This window comes from Solanum tuberosum, unplaced genomic scaffold (assembly GCF_000226075.1).
Source record: "Solanum tuberosum cultivar DM 1-3 516 R44 unplaced genomic scaffold, SolTub_3.0 scf00330, whole genome shotgun sequence".
NCBI lineage: Eukaryota > Viridiplantae > Streptophyta > Magnoliopsida > Solanales > Solanaceae > Solanum > Solanum tuberosum.
Window position 1 is genome coordinate 408303 of NW_006239256.1, and position 17383 is coordinate 425685.

General features: G+C 33.9%; 1 protein-coding gene across 1 annotated transcript; it reads left to right on the top strand.

The window, feature by feature from the left end:
- Nucleotides 1-1984: 1984 nt before the first annotated feature.
- Nucleotides 1985-13590, top strand: LOC102597483 (probable protein arginine N-methyltransferase 6). The gene is made up of 13 exons (XM_006360780.2): nt 1985-2343; nt 3081-3146; nt 3326-3394; nt 4507-4542; nt 7187-7252; nt 7961-8029; nt 8252-8329; nt 8820-8898; nt 9728-9822; nt 11744-11828; nt 12033-12238; nt 12979-13097; nt 13205-13590. Exons 1-13 carry the CDS (start codon nt 2062-2064, stop codon nt 13245-13247), a joined length of 1293 nt encoding a protein of 430 aa, XP_006360842.1. The 5' UTR covers nt 1985-2061; the 3' UTR covers nt 13248-13590.
- Nucleotides 13591-17383: the final 3793 nt, after the last annotated feature.

Genomic DNA, 17383 nt, shown 5'->3' on the forward strand with positions numbered 1-17383 from the left:
ATGCTAATCATTAATTATCTACAATAAATTCAAATTAAATTACAACCCACAATTTCAGTTTTTTACTTTATTATTTCTAATTCCCTTTTTTTTTTAATTTTCGTTTGTCTTTTTATTTATTTTTTAAGTTTTTTCCAATTAATAAAAACATTTCTTCTTTTTTTTAACTTGTTATAACCTGAAATTTTTAATGTTATAGCTTGAAAGTCTAAATCTACTGCTATAGCTTGAAAATAGTACTATAATATATGTCATATATGAAATTTACACTTAGAAAAACTAAGTTTCCTAGAGTACGTAGTTCCTAAAATGTCTGTCTATACTACTTCCTTCGCAAACACTGGAGGAACTATCATAAAGGTTGGTATTCCAAAGGCTTCGCACTTGAGTCCTTCCTTGCTAAGCATGTCCGCCACCTTGTTCTGGTCTAGGGCTAGTTCCCACAGCTCCATCGATGTTGAGCTTGAACCTACATGGTGAGGGAGGTTTGCATTTAACTTGGATGGTACATTTGGTTTTACTAGCCTTATGCTAGAGAATGATGAGCTGGAACTCAATGACTTGGTTGATCGTATTAGAGAAGGATACACTTTTTTTAACTAATGAGGAAGAAAGCAAAAATAATGTACATAACTTTTTAATTATTTAACGAAGACAAAAAGATTTACTTTTAACAAATTTAAATGATCAAAATCGTATTTAATAGATTATTTTAAACTATCACAAGTCCATTTCATTATCGTCAAGTGGCTTCAAGTCTATCTCTTTATCCCATGTTATTGAATTTTTCGCTTGTGCAATGACACAATCTATTTAATATTCAACCTAGATATATAAAAAAAAGAAAAGGAAAATTACGCAGTTAAACAAACATATAGTAGTTAATTAGCTAACATAACTATAGTTTGCATTAATTACAATTCATAACTTACTTCTAGCTATAATTACATTCTCTCTCCCCTCTCTTTGGAATTTGTGTTTGTGTTTGTATAAAGCGAGAGAGACGGGATATACAAATCCTATACACTTATAATTATACAAATACAAATCTTCCCCTGCCCAATTCTCTTTTGCATTTCTCTCTCGTTTTATACAAACACTAATTATATATACAAATACAAATATTTTAACTCGATTCAATTGTATACAAATTCAAATTGTATGTAAATATACAAATACAACATATACATAATAGTTACATATATACAATTATCTAACTGATATACATATAAATTTCGCCTTTCTCCACTCTCTGCCCTCTCTCTCTCGCCTCTCTCCTCCCTCTCCCAATCTCGCTCGCCAGATATACAAACACATATGTATACCAGTTACATATATACAATTATTTTGGCAGATATACATATACAATTCGCCTCTCTCTGCTCTCTACCCTCTCTCCCAATCTCGTTCACCTCCCTCCTCCCTCTCCAATCTTGCTAGTCACTCTCCTCCCTATAACATGTAGCTACAAATCGTAATTAGCAAACTGTAGTTATGGAGTATAATTAAGCTATTTTTGGGTGACTATATGTGAAAACACCCCAATAAAAAACCTCATATAATTTCACTTTTGATCTTGTTATTATCAATGTATTCTAGTTCTAGTTCTTATGATATTTGCTATGCATATTTTACCACCAATAAACAAAATTATGCATTTTTTGTCCTTTATGTGGGAAATACACAATACTTAGGATTTTTCTAGCATTATCTTACTTTCAAATATTGAATAACAATATAAATTTAATACAATATATTAATAACTGAATACACAATTAATAATCATCGAATTTGTAAAGATTCATAATTAGATATAGTGGTGTTCACAGGTAGGTTTGAGTCAGTTGATGGTCAAAATCAAAACTCAAATAGCTCAAAAATGTATATATATTAATTAACTGAAAGTTAAATGTGCTTAATTAAAATTTATCAACATTTGAAGGTCTAAAAGTGCTAATTTCGCAAAAATAGAACCCTTTCTCTTCTCTTCTCACTATGCAAAATTTACTCCAATAGTTTTGGGCGAAGAGACTCTGAGATTCGCGTGGGAACAAAAAAAAAATGTTACAACCAACAGACGGCGGTTACACTAACGGGTACAACCACGACGGCGCCGTCACCGGAGGTATCTCAGGCGGTCATAGAGTACGCAGAGGCAGCCGTGGCAGGTCACGTGGCCGTAGAGGTGGTGGTAGTAGTGACGGTGATGCTAGGGTTTCTCAATGGCAGCAGCATCATGAAGATGAGGAAGAGAGGGAAAAGCCTACACCTCCTTGTACGGAATTCGATACGGCATATTTTAATTCGTATGCTCATGTTGGCATTCATGAAGAGATGATTAAGGTATTTATTACATTACGGATCTACTTCACTGAATATGTGTATTTATTATGTACATATTTGCCTATTGAGTGTGTAGGCATTGCGATAATGAATTGAAATAGGATGATTGAGTTGGAAGAGTTCCACCGGAGTGGATATACCATATTAGACTGCGTTGGCATGTGTGCTTGTCTATATACATTCGGAAGAATCAGTTTGTAGGGAGTGTAATGTTTTGAGGAGCTGAGCTTACAGGATTATTTGGCTATACTTGTTAGTATGTTAGACATACATTTGCAAGAATTTAAGATTTTAGAGTGTAATGTTTTGTGTAGCTGAGCTTACAGAGTTATAGGATTATTTGGCTATATTTGTTAGTATGTATACTGGGTTGTCATGTATGCTTGTCCATATACATTCGCGAAAGTCAGTTTTTAGAGAGTGTAACCGTGTGGGAGCTGAAATTATGGAGTCATAGAATTAGTTGCTTCTTTGCATTACTATAGTCTTGAACACTATGGAGCTGAATAGTGTGATTCAAACTTTATAATCCCTCTGTTGCATTTTATTTAGTATGATGATGATATGAAGTGAGCTTATAATAAGAGGTATTGCAAATTCATTTTACTGCTTGTATTTAGGTGAATTTAATTATTTGGCTTGCAATTGAACTTGTATTTTCCTTTTCCCTTGTGTTTATGCTTTCAAATATATCTAGATGTACAAAGGACATGTTAATTTATGGATGGAACTCGCAGGATCGTGTGCGGACGGACACTTACAGGAATGCAATTTTTCAGCATCAAAACTTCATTGCTGGAAAAGTAAGTCTACTATCTAAATAATTCTTTGTGCCCCAAATGAAATTCTAAAATTTATCAAATCTCACATTGTATTTCTACTTGAGTCTTTCATGGTTCTTTTGTGTTTTTTTAATAATTTCATTACATAGTTCAACCAGTCTCGTCCATGCCTATGGTATAATTAAATTTACATTTTCTAGGTTGTCGTTGATGTTGGATGTGGCACCGGGATCCTATCTATATTTTGTGCGCAAGCGGGTGCAAGACGAGTAAGATATCATTAAGTCCTCTTTAGCTGAAATTTCATCAATCTCAGTTCAGTACCAGAGTGGAGTTATTATTTCCATGGTTCCTTTCAACTTTTGAGGCAATATTATGAACTTATGTATGCGAACAAATGGAAAAATCCACCCAGCTATTGCTAGATTACATTATGTTCTAAATACTAGAAGTGTTCTGAATAGTCAATGTGGAAAATTGCATCACAGTCCTTCCAGTTTAAAAAAATATTGCAACACAATCCGTATTTGTCACTGGAATATTAAAGTGACGTAGACGTCTGGGCTATATTGCAGTCAACACTTCCCCTATCTTCGTTGCATGCACATTCTTCTTGGTACATAACAGTGCCAAATTCCATCTATTGGGCACCTGTGTGGTGCCAAAGCATGTAAAAGTCAGCATATGTAAGAACACGTAACAGCTATATATTGTATTCCATTTTCAAGTTTCATCCTGGAAGTCACACAAGTTGAGAGACGATAAAAATATCTTTCCTTGCTCCATAACTTAAAGTTTGAACAAACTGTCGAATCTATGTTTTGGCGAACCTTCTCCTTATAAGATTCTTTGCTCCTTCCTATCAAATGCTCCAAAATAAGTATCTCTGTATAGACATCCAAGATTTTGGTTTATACCAAAACAACAGGTGATCCTGGATTGTTTAAGGAATAATGAGTTTTATTTTCATCTACAAAAAAAAGGAATTATGAGTTTTATACATCAAAATACAGAAGAATGGGTACCCAAGAATTATTCATTTGATCATGGTGATGAAATATATGATTGATTGTTTCTTCAGTCTTCTTGCACAAAAGCAGCTATGGCTCATTTATTCTCTCTCTATTGGTTTTGCTACTATGACAGCGTTTTAGATTGTTCATTTGCTTTTGGGAAGATCCATGTTTTTTCTTCTTCTATACAATAAAGTTACATCTTTGATGTGTTTTGCTTTCTTTCTACCCTGGTTTTTAGTGGACCAAGTGAAGTCATGACCTCTTCTTGATGCAATCTGAACTTATTTGCGTGCTTCAATTGGTATTCCCTTTAATTTGGATGTTCCAGATATAACACTTATTAGGCAAATGTTCTTTTATCCCAGGTGTATGCTGTTGATGCAAGTGATATAGCTGTCCAGGTACTTGTTTCCTTCTGTTAGAGGATGTTTGTTGAAGCTTGTTCTATGTAGTATTTGTATTCTAAATGTGCCTTAGAGTAATGCTTCCCCACACATTTCTTATGGTTGATGAGTTCTGCGACAATTGACTGCTTCATTATGGTGCTTTATGATGATGTTGCATCCTTTACAAAGGCTTGCAGAACCTTCAAATACTCCCTCTTTAAGTTAACTTTCTACTTCTGAAGATAGATCCAATTCCATCCAGAAAGTTAAATGGAATTGTATAATATCCTTCTACTTTTGGTGTAAAGAAGTAGGTTTAGAGGATATTGATCAGTTTGCAGATTTATTAAAATCTCTGGAATTATCTTCTTTTCTAGTTTTTTTTTTTTTATCTAACACTCTTTGATGGTGTCCAGCATGTCCTTAATGCTGAGGAACACATTTACCAGTTTCAAAAAAAGAAGCTAACTTTCTTTTTGACAAGTTTGTAAAGAAGTTGTAGTGAGGCAGCAGAGGACAATGATGGTGCATGATGTTGTTCCACTACTTAAAGATTTCAAACACTCACGATTTAACTCATTGTTTATCAGTAGTCTAACAGGGTGGTAAGTTCTCTAAAGATCTTTACATGCCTTATAAAAAAAGGCTCTCTAAAGAACTTCCAGTTGTCAAAATGAGGACAATTTGTGTAGTATGTAGTTGTACAGCCAAGGACTTTTCAAGGGAAGAGTATTTCTTTTCAGTTTTTGTATGTTGGTAGGATGAAACAAACATGAGTTTCATGGATAGACTGAACAAACTGTCCCATGGGAGGACTACCGGAAAACTGAGAATAGGCGAAGTGATAGGTGTCACTTATGAGTTTGAAGAGAATGGACTGGCATTTAATGTGCAAAAACAAAGTGCTTTTGACAGACGTGGAATGGGGTAATTCAGTTGCAAAATATGCTTGAATATACATTGATATGTGAATTATTCTAGGACATTTTAGCTGATATTGTAATTCAGTTTATTTCACAAAATTTAGATGCATGACTAAGCAACGGCCGATTGTTTATAAACACAAGCATGGAGCCATACCTTACTTTGGTCTCCCGCTAATACTTCTTCATCATTTGCTTCATCAAAAAGTACTTCTCATTTTAGCTCATGAGTGAGCATTGCATTCCATAAGCAAGCTGACAAATTCTTCTTATAAAAAAAGAAGCAAACAAATATTCGTGGGCGCAAAATATTTGTTACTGCACACCTTTGTTGTGTCAACTGGGGTATATTACTGGGATATGTTGATTCGTCATTTTCCATCACCAGATTCGTGTCAATTTGACATGATGTTGTTGTCGGTACGGTAAAGAGCTGATCTAAGTCTGGCGTTTACTTTGAACATTAGTTGAAACTAAAATGATGGAGAGAAGAAAGAAGATAGAAGAAAATAAACTTAGTTAGACATATGGATGAAATGGTGTGGGATTAGGTTGCTGTTGTCGCTTGCCTTGCCATTTTTTTCTAGGGTTTTGAGGAAGATAAAGGGAAAAAAAGTCTCTTGGGCCAAGGAGGGCTCAGACTGACATGGTTTGCATGTGGAGTTAGGGTTATGTATTAAAGTTTGATGTGGTGAAGGAAGAGGGGCAGAAAGCATGAGGGTAGAAGAGACTCAAAAAAGTAATTGGGAAACTGGTCTCTGACAGAAAATATATCTTAATACTGTAAAAAATAAAATAAGAAAAAAATGACAGCTTGATAAAGAGTGCTCCCTGGTCCATTGGTTAAGCCTGAACTTTGGCTAATAGAGGGTGGAGGTTTGAACCTCAACTTTTCTTTTGGGCAAATATGTGAGATAGCCTCTTTTTGTCCAAAAAAAATGAGGTTAAGCTACACCTGTTCTAGCTTAAGATTCAACAAAAACCATTGGGCCAAGGATCCTCTATGTTTGCAAAAGTTATAAATATGAATGTTTTTTCACTTCTAGAAATGTTGATACCACTTACAAAAAATCTTGTTTATGCTGCTGATTTAGATCACTCTAAAAGTACTATTACGTTAATTTTCTTTACTTCCATTGATGCCACTTAGAGCGAACCTTTGAGGCTTTGAAATTCCTGCAATTGTCTATCCTTTCCTACTAAAAATGTGTAAACATTATGGAGTAGTTATGCCAACATCTCAGGACATAGGGAGAGATGGAAAATCATCCCAGCTTGTATTTGGTGGTCAACGTGGAAAGAAAGGAACCTTAGATGTCATCAGAACAAGAGCAACACTATTCAGAAGATGAAGATGAATTGTCTTGTGTTATTTCATTTTTGGTGTAAACAGGAGTATATGGAAGATCTAGAATCAGTTATGAATGACTTAGGATCCCTGTAATTTTTGTAAATTTTGTCATAGGATTGAAGATCTTCTGTTATACTCTCTTTAATCTGTAATTAGGAATCTGTAACATGTTGTGGCAGGTTTTGATTTTTTGGAAATAGAAATACAAATGTTACCTTCTCAAAAAAAAAAAATGTGTAAACATTATTCAAACCATAATAGATGGAGGGAAACACTCTAGTAGCTGGACATTCCTAAGATGTCTTCCACTGTCTTTTTTCTACAGGAACTATGTGAAATAATTGAACTTGAATTTCATTTTACACTGTTTTTTATGGTTCACCAGGCGAATGAAATTGTGAAGGCAAACAACTTATGCGACAAAGTTATTGTTTTGCATGGGCGGGTCGAGGTATGTTCTAGTCTTAACATTTGATTCTTCCGTTGTTTTTGCAACTTAGAGTTGATGTTATTACCATTGGACATTTGGATGCTTTTGTTTGCATAAGTTGTATGAAATCTACCTTTTCTTAGAGCGAAGTGAAAATCCTTAAAATTCAATTCATATGTGTAGATGGGTACATTAGCAACATATGTTAACCGAAACAGAAGAAAACATGTAGTAAGAAATTGAAAAATAAGATAGTTGGAGAGTAAAAATAGAGACACCGATAAGGGAGACTAGACAATGCTTGACTACCTACTAACCTTCTATGCTAATCCTCGACCTCCAAATCCTCCTATCTAGGGTTGTGTCCTTGGTAAGCTACAAGTGTGTCATGTCCCGTCTAATCACTTCCCCTAAATATTTCTTCTGGCCATCTCTACCTCTTCTCATACTCACCACAGCCAACCTCTCACACCTCCTCATTGGGGCATCCATGCATCTCCTCTTCACATGTCCGAACCATCTCAGCCTCTCCTCCCTCATCTTCGTTCATAATTCTATCTCTTCTAGTATGCCCACACATCCATTTTCATAGTTGTCATCAATGGAAATATTTTCATTTCTAACTTTGTCGTAATTGAATCTCTTTATTATGGATGAATATATCTCTTGTTATTATATAGATATGAGTTTGGTGACTAATGACTATATCATACTTTTTGGTTAGTTCAGGATGTTGAAATTGATGAAGAAGTTGACGTTATAGTTTCAGAATGGATGGGTTACATGCTGCTTTATGAGGTAATACCATACAGATAGACACATTTCAGTGCTTCTCTTATAGACATCTATTGAAAAATTGCTTCTCTTTCGGGATAAGACTGGGCACTGGCCTGGCCCCTAGGCGTGCCTACATCTAGTTTGGTCTCCACATGGTTTACCTTTTAAATGTATTATGTGGGATTCCATGACTTCTCAACTTTTCTGTTTCTTACACTGCATGGATTATGCTTGTCCTTGCAGAGCATGCTGGGGAGTGTTATCACTGCTAGAGACCGCTGGCTGAAACCAGGAGGTCTTATTCTTCCATCACATGCAACGGTAGTCATACTCCATTACCTAATTTATGTGTGCTTTCAAATTTATTTGGGGGTTATCTTCTGTGTGTGTTGTGCGTGTGTATTATCCTTCTTTTGCATCCTTTATTTGGGTGAATAGTGTGTCTGTATTATCAGAATTAGATTCACGTATTTAATAGTTATGTGACAGATTCAGATATTCTGTAGTTATGCGGCAAATACACAATATTAGTATTTGCTTCATATGTTACTCATAGAGGAAATCCCGTGCTGATACTTACAGTGCCAAGAAGTAATATGAAGCAGATGTATTAGGAATGGTGATCTATTCATTTAGATTAAGATGAAAAAAGCTCTTAGAACCAATTCTAATGCCTACTGCATTGTTCACCTAGAACAAGTCTGAAGCATCCAGACCCGGAGTCTGATGATTATGAATGACCTTTGCTTTTCCACCACTTAATGATATGAAAGAGTGACGTCATTTTAATCTCTGTTTCTTCTCTCTGCAGCTATACATGGCGCCTGTGACACATCAAGACCGGTATAGTGAAAGTGTTGATTTCTGGCGTAACGTTTATGGAATAGACAGTGAGTATTTGTTGTACGACTCATGGTTATCTCTGCTGTTCTTCCAGCAAAATCATAACCTTGACGAAGTGCTCTCTCTTAAGAATGCAAATTCGATCCACTGTCTTGTGTTTTATTGGTTGAGGATATCACTATTATGTTTAGCCACTTTATTAAGTTAGACATGTGAAAACTCTTAAGATTTGATTTATGATATCATTATTCATCGAGCTGTATATAAAGCTCAACTCCTTTGTCCAACCCTCCAGTTTATTTTCTCTTCTCCGTCGTTGCCACACATTTGGATCCCCACATCAACAAGAACATGCTTAATTTTGATGAAGAACACCCTTTTCTGATTGAAACAAAATTATTCTAGTTCATAGCACTGAGTGGCTACATTATCTAGTCACCCATCGCTTGCACTAACATAGGACTCATCATTAAATAGCACTGCTTCTCAATGACCTTTCTTGTACAATGGTTAAACTTGTTTTAAATCTTAATGTCTCCAGACTTGCTGGTTTGTACACCATTTTAATTCGTTGGACCGTATCATCTTGAGATTATACGGTTGATTCTTTATTTGTTATCGTTGGAACTGCTGTTTCATTTAATATCCTCCCTCATCTAGTAAAAACGTGAAAGGCGTTATTGTACTGATCACACACAAAGAAAAAGTGTTATCTCTGTGGGAGAGCTGTATAGTGCACATGGACCTTAAACTCTGTGTGAGTGGGGGTAACAACCCTAAAAAACAAAGTTTAGTTGCAAAATGCCTATGCTTTTGATTATCTATATTTGTATGTGTTTCCTCTTTAGATTTCAGTTGGAATTCCATTTTTTGTAGTGTCTGCTATAATGCCGTTAGCAAAGCAGTGCGCATTTGAAGAGCCATCGGTGGAGACAATTACTGTTGAAAATGTTTTGACATGGCCACAAGTGGTTAGTACCGGCAAATTCAATTATTTTTGGGTTTCAAATTGCAAATTATTTTCTGTGTCAAAAACGACAACAACAACTTTGTCTTAATCCAGGAAAGGGGATGCTTCCTGGTAAAGGAGCTATATGATTTAAGTTAATATGCAGATCATTGGATTATTAGATTCTGAAGATATATGTTTGTAATCTGGGATCATTGGATTGTTGCCCCAAAGTCTGGATAAGTAGGACTACATACTTGAGTTTATATGAAGTTTGAAATTCCCATTGCTGCTGATTGAGTCTCAGAGGTGTTGTATCAGTACTGGCTCTTTTTCTTTTTTATTTTCAGATTTCCACCCTAAGGGGTGGGGTAGGGTTGGTGGAGAAGGGGATGAAAAAGATCATTGGAATAGAACTCCTTCTGATTAAGGGGAACTATATGAAACAATTCGTAGCCTTTTTATGAAAAATAAAAATGCATAATCTAAATCGATAATCATGTATGAAGAAGGGTCAGTCTGTTGCTCAATCATTCTGTCCAGGTTCTGTTGGATAGTCACACACAGCATGAAGAGCGCAGAGCTGTAGGACTATATACTAAATATTAGTGATTAAAGAAGCAATTATAGGTTCATGAAAATTGGTTGCTCGGAATAAACATTGACATCTATTCTTAAGGTGGTGAATCCTCAAGAGGAAACAAAAATATTTTTTTCCTTTCCTGTTTGGGCTTGTCCTTTTGCATGAATAGTATGTCTTTCAGAACTACAGGATCATGTAAGATTCTAGGGATTGTGAATAAGGTAAGGGATCTTGCTTTGTGCTCATGGTATGGATGTTTTATGAATTGCATCATGCTCTTGAGTCTTCACAGTTATTTTAGCAGACTTAGGGTGCTCTTGAGTCTCGAGTATGGACTGATATTTATATCAAGATCATCTGGAATTTAGAATTTAGAATGTCCTGGGCTTCTGTGCCTTATGCTCAAATAATTAAGGCTGGGCACCGGACCGGAATGGGACCACCGGACCGGAACGAACCGGAACCGGACCGGAACGGGACGGTTTGACCGGGTTGTTGACCGGTACCGGGATGAACCGGACCGGAACTACCGGGATGGAGGCTCGGTTCCGTCCCGTCCCACTATATACCGGGATAGAACCGGGACGGACCGGAATGGACCGGAACGGAACGGGATGGGATAAACGGGACGGCACATATAGCTATTTCAAAAAATAATTATATTTTTTTGAGTTATTTTGAATTACGAAAATACGAATGTTTTTTTATTTTTCTAAGTTATATTAGTTTATAGTATTTAAGTTTTAAAATTTATAATAATTTTACTTAAGTTTATTTTAAAGATATTTTTTTTAATTTTTACGTATATAAGTTTGTAAGTTAAGTTTAATAAAGTTTTTTTTTTAGTTTTTGAGCTTAAGTAGTTATGTTATAAGTTTTAAAGATTTGAATCTTTTGAAGTTTATAAGTTATTAAGTTATACTTATAACTTGTAAGTTAAATAACTTAAGTTTGTAAGTTTAAAAAATTAAATAAAAAAAAAAGAAGAAAAGCTAATAAAAGTAAATAATGACAAAAATATTATTTTTTATTTTAATTAGAAATGATTTACCGGGATCGGACCGGTACCGGACCGGACCGGAACGGAACCGGAATGAACCGGTACCGGTATACCGGTACCAAATCATGGTACCGTTCCGTTCCGTGTACCGGTTCAATGTATCCCATCCCGTCCCGAATACTACCGGACCGGAACGAACCGGAATGGTACCGGAACGGACCGGAATGGTACCGGTACAACCCGTTCCGGTGCCCAGCCTTATGCTCAATTATTTCCTCTGGCTCTTCGTATTTTATGCACTATTATTGAACTCATGAGCCTCCCTCATTTTAAACTCATTTCCCTTTAACTATATGGCAGGTGAAGCATGTGGACTGTTATACAGTGACAACTCAGGAGCTAGAGTCCATCACATCCAGATTTAAATTTGAGTCAATGATGCGATGTAACTTCTCTCTCCCTTTCCAAATAAACATTGTCTGAGTCTGTTGTACACGGAACTCATGGGTTTCTTTTATAACATCTGTTCTTTTTTTATATAAGAAAAAAATAGTGGGTGGGAAATGATTCATGCTTTTCTTCTTTTAGTGTTGGTACCTTCTTCTTTAATGTTCTAATGGTCGTATGGCCTGATTCTATTTTTTTTCAGCACCCTTTCATGGTTTTGCTTTCTGGTTTGATGTGGAGTTTACTGGCCCAACAGTATTTCCTTCGAATAATGGTATGCGGCCTTCATTTGTTGAGCCTTCAAACAGTAACATGACGGAAGGCAATCAAAGAAAGAAGCGTCCCAATCCTAACGACGCCCTTGTCTTGTCCACTGCACCAGAGGATCCCCCAACACACTGGCAACAGGTTCTATAACTACTCCCCCCCCCAAAAAAATAAATAAATTGGGTGCTCTCTGTATTCTACTCTTTGCTTTTGGTTCATCGGAATGAAAGGAAGGCTTAGAAAAGAGTAAACTGATTACAATCTGCATCCAATTTTGTCATCTGTACACTAGGAATTGGACAAATATACATTTTCCTCTGTACTAGTCTTAGATGGACCAGGAAATACATTCTGAGGCCATAAGAAATATGCTTGCTATCGTCGTAAGAGGCTTGGAGCTTCTGTGCCACCTTTTTTTGTGCTAAAAGCTGAAAATGTTTTCTTGAGAACTCCGAAGATAATACTGTCAATATTAAATCTAGATGTATATTTTTGCTTAGATTTTGGTGCAACATGACTAATGATAATGTAAATAATACCATGGCTATAATTGATTTTGTTATCTCATTATAATGCTCTGTTCAGGATGTAGCTTTTGAGCCAGCATATCCCTATACACATTACTTGTCAAAAAAAAAAAGTGCTTGATAACAGTAATGCTGCTGACATTCTTTCATATAGAAGATTACCTGTTAGTTTAAGTAATCCTTGATATTGGTTCTTAGATGGAATACGTAAATATTTTGATAAACTAATGATATGATAATCCTGTTTGGAAACAAAATTATGGATTGATTGTTATCTCATACTATTTATCAGATTTTCTCTGGTGAAATTGGTGCATGCGCTCATGTTTTTGCATTTTTGGCATGAATTTGCAGACATTGGTTTACTTCTATGAACCCTTAGACGTGGAGCAAGATCAGGTTATTGAAGGCTCTCTAACGTTGTCACAAAGCAAAGAAAATGCTCGATTCATGAACATCCATCTTGAATATTCGTATGTTTTGACTCAAAGCTCAATCAAGGCCACTATCTTAGTTTACTTTCAGCTTTTCAAGTATTACCTATAAGTTTAATATCCTTTTCACATTCTTCATCATGCAGATCTGGCGGACGTTCATTTGTCAAAGAGTCGGTGATGCGTTAAATCAACATATGGAAGTCTTTGTCAGCTGAACCATTGTGATGGTTGTTCATACACGGTTTCTGATAATTCTGCTTGTAATTTAGGTAGGGAAACGAAGGTGAGTTCAGGGCATTTGCACTGCCTTTAAACTTAAAAGCATGGAATGCGTCAATTTCACTGCATATTCACGTAGTGTATTATGTGAAAACTTGTAACATGTTTCCGCGAGAATATGAGTCTTTCCTTAGCTGTAATTTATAGAGTAGATGTAGGGTTGATCTGGTACTGTGTTAGAATTTTTTAATTAGTTTGATTCATTTAAATATGAAAAAGATAAAAAAAAAAAATCTAATTATTTCTTCAACCACCAGCTTGTGACAAGTTACTCTTTTATCCTTTTCTGAGTCTCTCTTTTCCAGTTATTGTACTGTTCTTTTAGTATTCCCCTTCTTTGTTTAGCTAGGTACAGTCCATTAAGGTGTATGTTAGAAGTACTAAATTTGATAAATACTTCTGTCCCATAACAATAAGGGATAATATAGAAACACAGACAATCAAACATGGCCTCAACTGACAAGAACTCCAACTCTCGAGTAAGCACGAGGCACCTCAATTCGTCTCCACAACGTTGGTTGTCCATGAGACATAATGGTGATGAGTTGGAGTGTTTAGATGTAGCCTTAACTTGTCATCTAAGGTCAAGTTTGAATGTCTGTTTATGTATTATGCCTAAAAAGAACCATCGACATACAACATATAATCTAAGGACATTTGAGACAAATAATCTAACATAAGATTTAGTGTTATACATTAAAGGATCTATTGATTGAGTGAATAAATATTGTTTTCCTATAAAACGGATCTCGTCCCCTGGTAGGTCACTTAATTATTCATGCATCTTTATTACATGAATAACTAGTGACAACTTTATTTTGGAAGTCTATTGCAACCACTAGGGCCTTATATATGACTATATATATGTCCCATGTTCTCTAATTATTATTTTTGTGCATGACTTACAATTTTCACGCCTTTGACTGCTACAATCATTGTATGTTTCTTTAGTAATATCAACCAACAAAGGGTTACGGTGGAGTGGTAAGTACTCCTTCATCCTTTAGCCAGAGATATTGCGTTCGAGTCTCCATGGATACGAAGTCCTTATTTGTTTGGAAGTGTGTTACCTTCATTGTAATTTGGATTTAGTCGAGCTTTAATTTGGATGCTAAACATCTTGTGGGAAATTGAAAAAAGTAATATACTAGAGAGAAAAGGAAAATGATTTAGTTTCTATTGTCATTAGGTTATAATTATATACATTTGTTAAAATGATTAGCAATTCCTAATGGTTGAAGGTTACAAAAGTCTATCATAAGAGACAATAAAATTTCATTTCCTCTTTAAGTCTTAATTGACATTAAAGATGCATCTAGAATATGGTTGAAATTTTATCACAAGAAAATATTTATGACATGAAATTTGAGATGGTAGAAAGCAATGATTTGAAGTTTTATTATTGTCAAGTTCACCTTCTATGAGATAAAATTTATAATAGAATTACAGTAATTTTGTACTTGGATCTTTTTTTCCCCCTTTCCAGCCTAAAAAAACACTTTAACGTGAGACCTTGAGAGATATAGATGACATATGAAGGGACATAGGGTCGATAAATTTGATATTTGATTTGACTAAACATTAATCTATTTTTGATTCTTTTTTCTTTTCTTCTGTATCTGATTACAAACAACTCACTATTCCAAGTCAAATTGATTAAAAGAAGTAAAAAAAATTATTCTTTTAAACCAAAGTCATACCCTTATTAGAAGAAATCAAAAGTATCATATAAATTTATAAGCAAGGCATGATACAAAAAAATTGACTCAAGTCCAACCATTTTAGTTATTTTTTTTTTGCATGAACTTCAGGCAGAAATAAATGAAGTTTAATCGATTCCTGTGTAATTTGATCCCTTTATTTAAAATTTGGTTTTGTCAAACTAACATCAAACATGTATGTCTGAAGTGATGAGTCCATCTTTTACCCTTATGGCCATATTGAATTGTAGGGACTTACAACTCTTGTCATGCCTACAATAAATTGAAAAACTATAATTGTGAAGGAAAAAGATGAATAATGCACCTTTATAAAAATAAGTTGAGACTTGATCATCATCTCTTTTATTCATAATAATAATTGGTCCCTCCACTCTTCCAAAATATATTTGCTTGTTTTGCTATGCTATTTAATTTTAAGAAAATAAGTTTTTTTTTTAAAATGAGAAAAATGACTTTTCTAATGAAATTTCACAAGTTATTCAAGTGACATTTTATGTTTGATTATATTCTTCCTTCCCTTCAACATACGTCATCATCGTGAAAGATATTTTTAGTCGTATCGAACACACCTAAGTTATTAGTTGGTTAACAATTTGATGTCTCGTGGATGATGAAAACTCATTATTCTATTTATTGTATATGTGAATGCTTTAGTTACATTGGGAAGGCTAGCTAGCCAAAAGCTTCATACTTTTAAAAGTAATTCATGAAAAGTGCACAATAGTTATAATTTCATTCTCTTATGGTCAAACCTCTTTAAAATGTTTATAGTAATAGTTTCATTTGTTTGGACTTTTTTCCTTTATGAATATTATATCAATTGATTGTTATACATTTATAATAATATTTGATATTCTTTTTTAGAAATATATCTATCGCTAACAGTTTGATCGGAAAATATCAAATATCAAATGAAAAATAAAATAAAAAAGTTTACATTCGATGAATCATAATATGAGATAATATACCATTCTATAGTAAATTTTAGATGAAAAGTTAGAGAAGTGAATATCTTTCAAATTCATAATAAGTACTTTGATTAGGTAATATTCTTTTTAATCTTAAGCTAATTGGTCTTTTGTCGTGTGCTTATTTATTTATTTTTACTTTTAAAGAAGCTTTTAATAGAGAGAGAAATACATAAACATGTGTGGAGAACCTCTATATAGTCAAGAGACCCCATCACATTGATGTAATCATTTTGTCACCTCCTTAAACAAAATAGTTTTTTGTCTATAAGGTAATAATTTCGAAATAAAATGTGCATTATTTTATTTCGTATTTAATTATGAGTAATAAGTAGTTTTAAAATTTCTTTATTAGTCATTTCATATAAAAAGTGAAATAAATAATTTCATAAATTATTTTAACTTATGAGATGTTTTTATCTATCACATCTTATCAACCAAACAACATATTGTACAAAAGATATTTATAGAATCAGATTATTTATAAATTATATAAATTTTTGTAATCAATATTTATAGGAAATTTAATAAAGATGGTAACTAATAATCTACTATATCAAGTAAAAACACACGTAGTGTATAAAATCTTTTCATTATGAGCGTATTTATATGAATTAAATCCTTTAATTAAACTTATAAGTAATTTCAAAGAAATTTAAAACCATTTAAATGATTATATCAGTCCATAATCATGAAAGAAAATGGCATTTTTTGCATCCTATTTTGTTAGATTACTTTTTGATAGTAAAGCAAGTTGATGAAATTGTTCGACAATAATTAGGTTTCAGGTTTATATTCTGATAGAGACAAAATATTAGGTAATTTTTTTCTATCTGTTTTGGTTTTGATGAAAAAAATTACTTGATACATATTACTGGTGCGAGGAACATGTAATAATTTGATGCCCCATAGCATAATATATTGAACCATCAAGGATTGTAGTACATGATAAATATATCTTCATTTTTAATTAGATATTTCGAATTCAAGCAATGAATATAGAGTCATTTTTTAGGCAAATGTAATTTAATCGAACCTTAATACAGATACCAAACATCAAATATAATACCAAAAAAGATGCCTTTGGGATTTTTTAGGTGAACGAAATTTAATCGAACCTCTAATACAAATATCAAACTTCAAATATAAAACCAAAAAAGACGTCTTTTTGAATTTGAGGAAAATAAATTTTTATCGAATCCTGATACAAATACCAAATATCCTATATAAAAACAAAAAAGATATTTATACAATAAATTCAAAGAAACACCAAAATGAAACCTCATCATTCAATTATTTCTTCTCACCCTCCAAAAAATGGGCCAAAGGCCTCTTCTCCAACCCCACAAAACCC

Excerpts from the sequence above, each read along its gene's own strand:
- LOC102597483 (XM_006360780.2), top strand. The coding sequence starts at position 2,062 with ATGTTACAACCAACAGACGGCGGTTACACTAACGGGTACAACCACGAC. Across the intron at positions 4,543-7,186 it reads CAAGTGATATAGCTGTCCAG|GCGAATGAAATTGTGAAGGC; the intron begins GTACTTGTTTCC and ends ATGGTTCACCAG. Across the intron at positions 7,253-7,960 it reads TTTTGCATGGGCGGGTCGAG|GATGTTGAAATTGATGAAGA; the intron begins GTATGTTCTAGT and ends TGGTTAGTTCAG.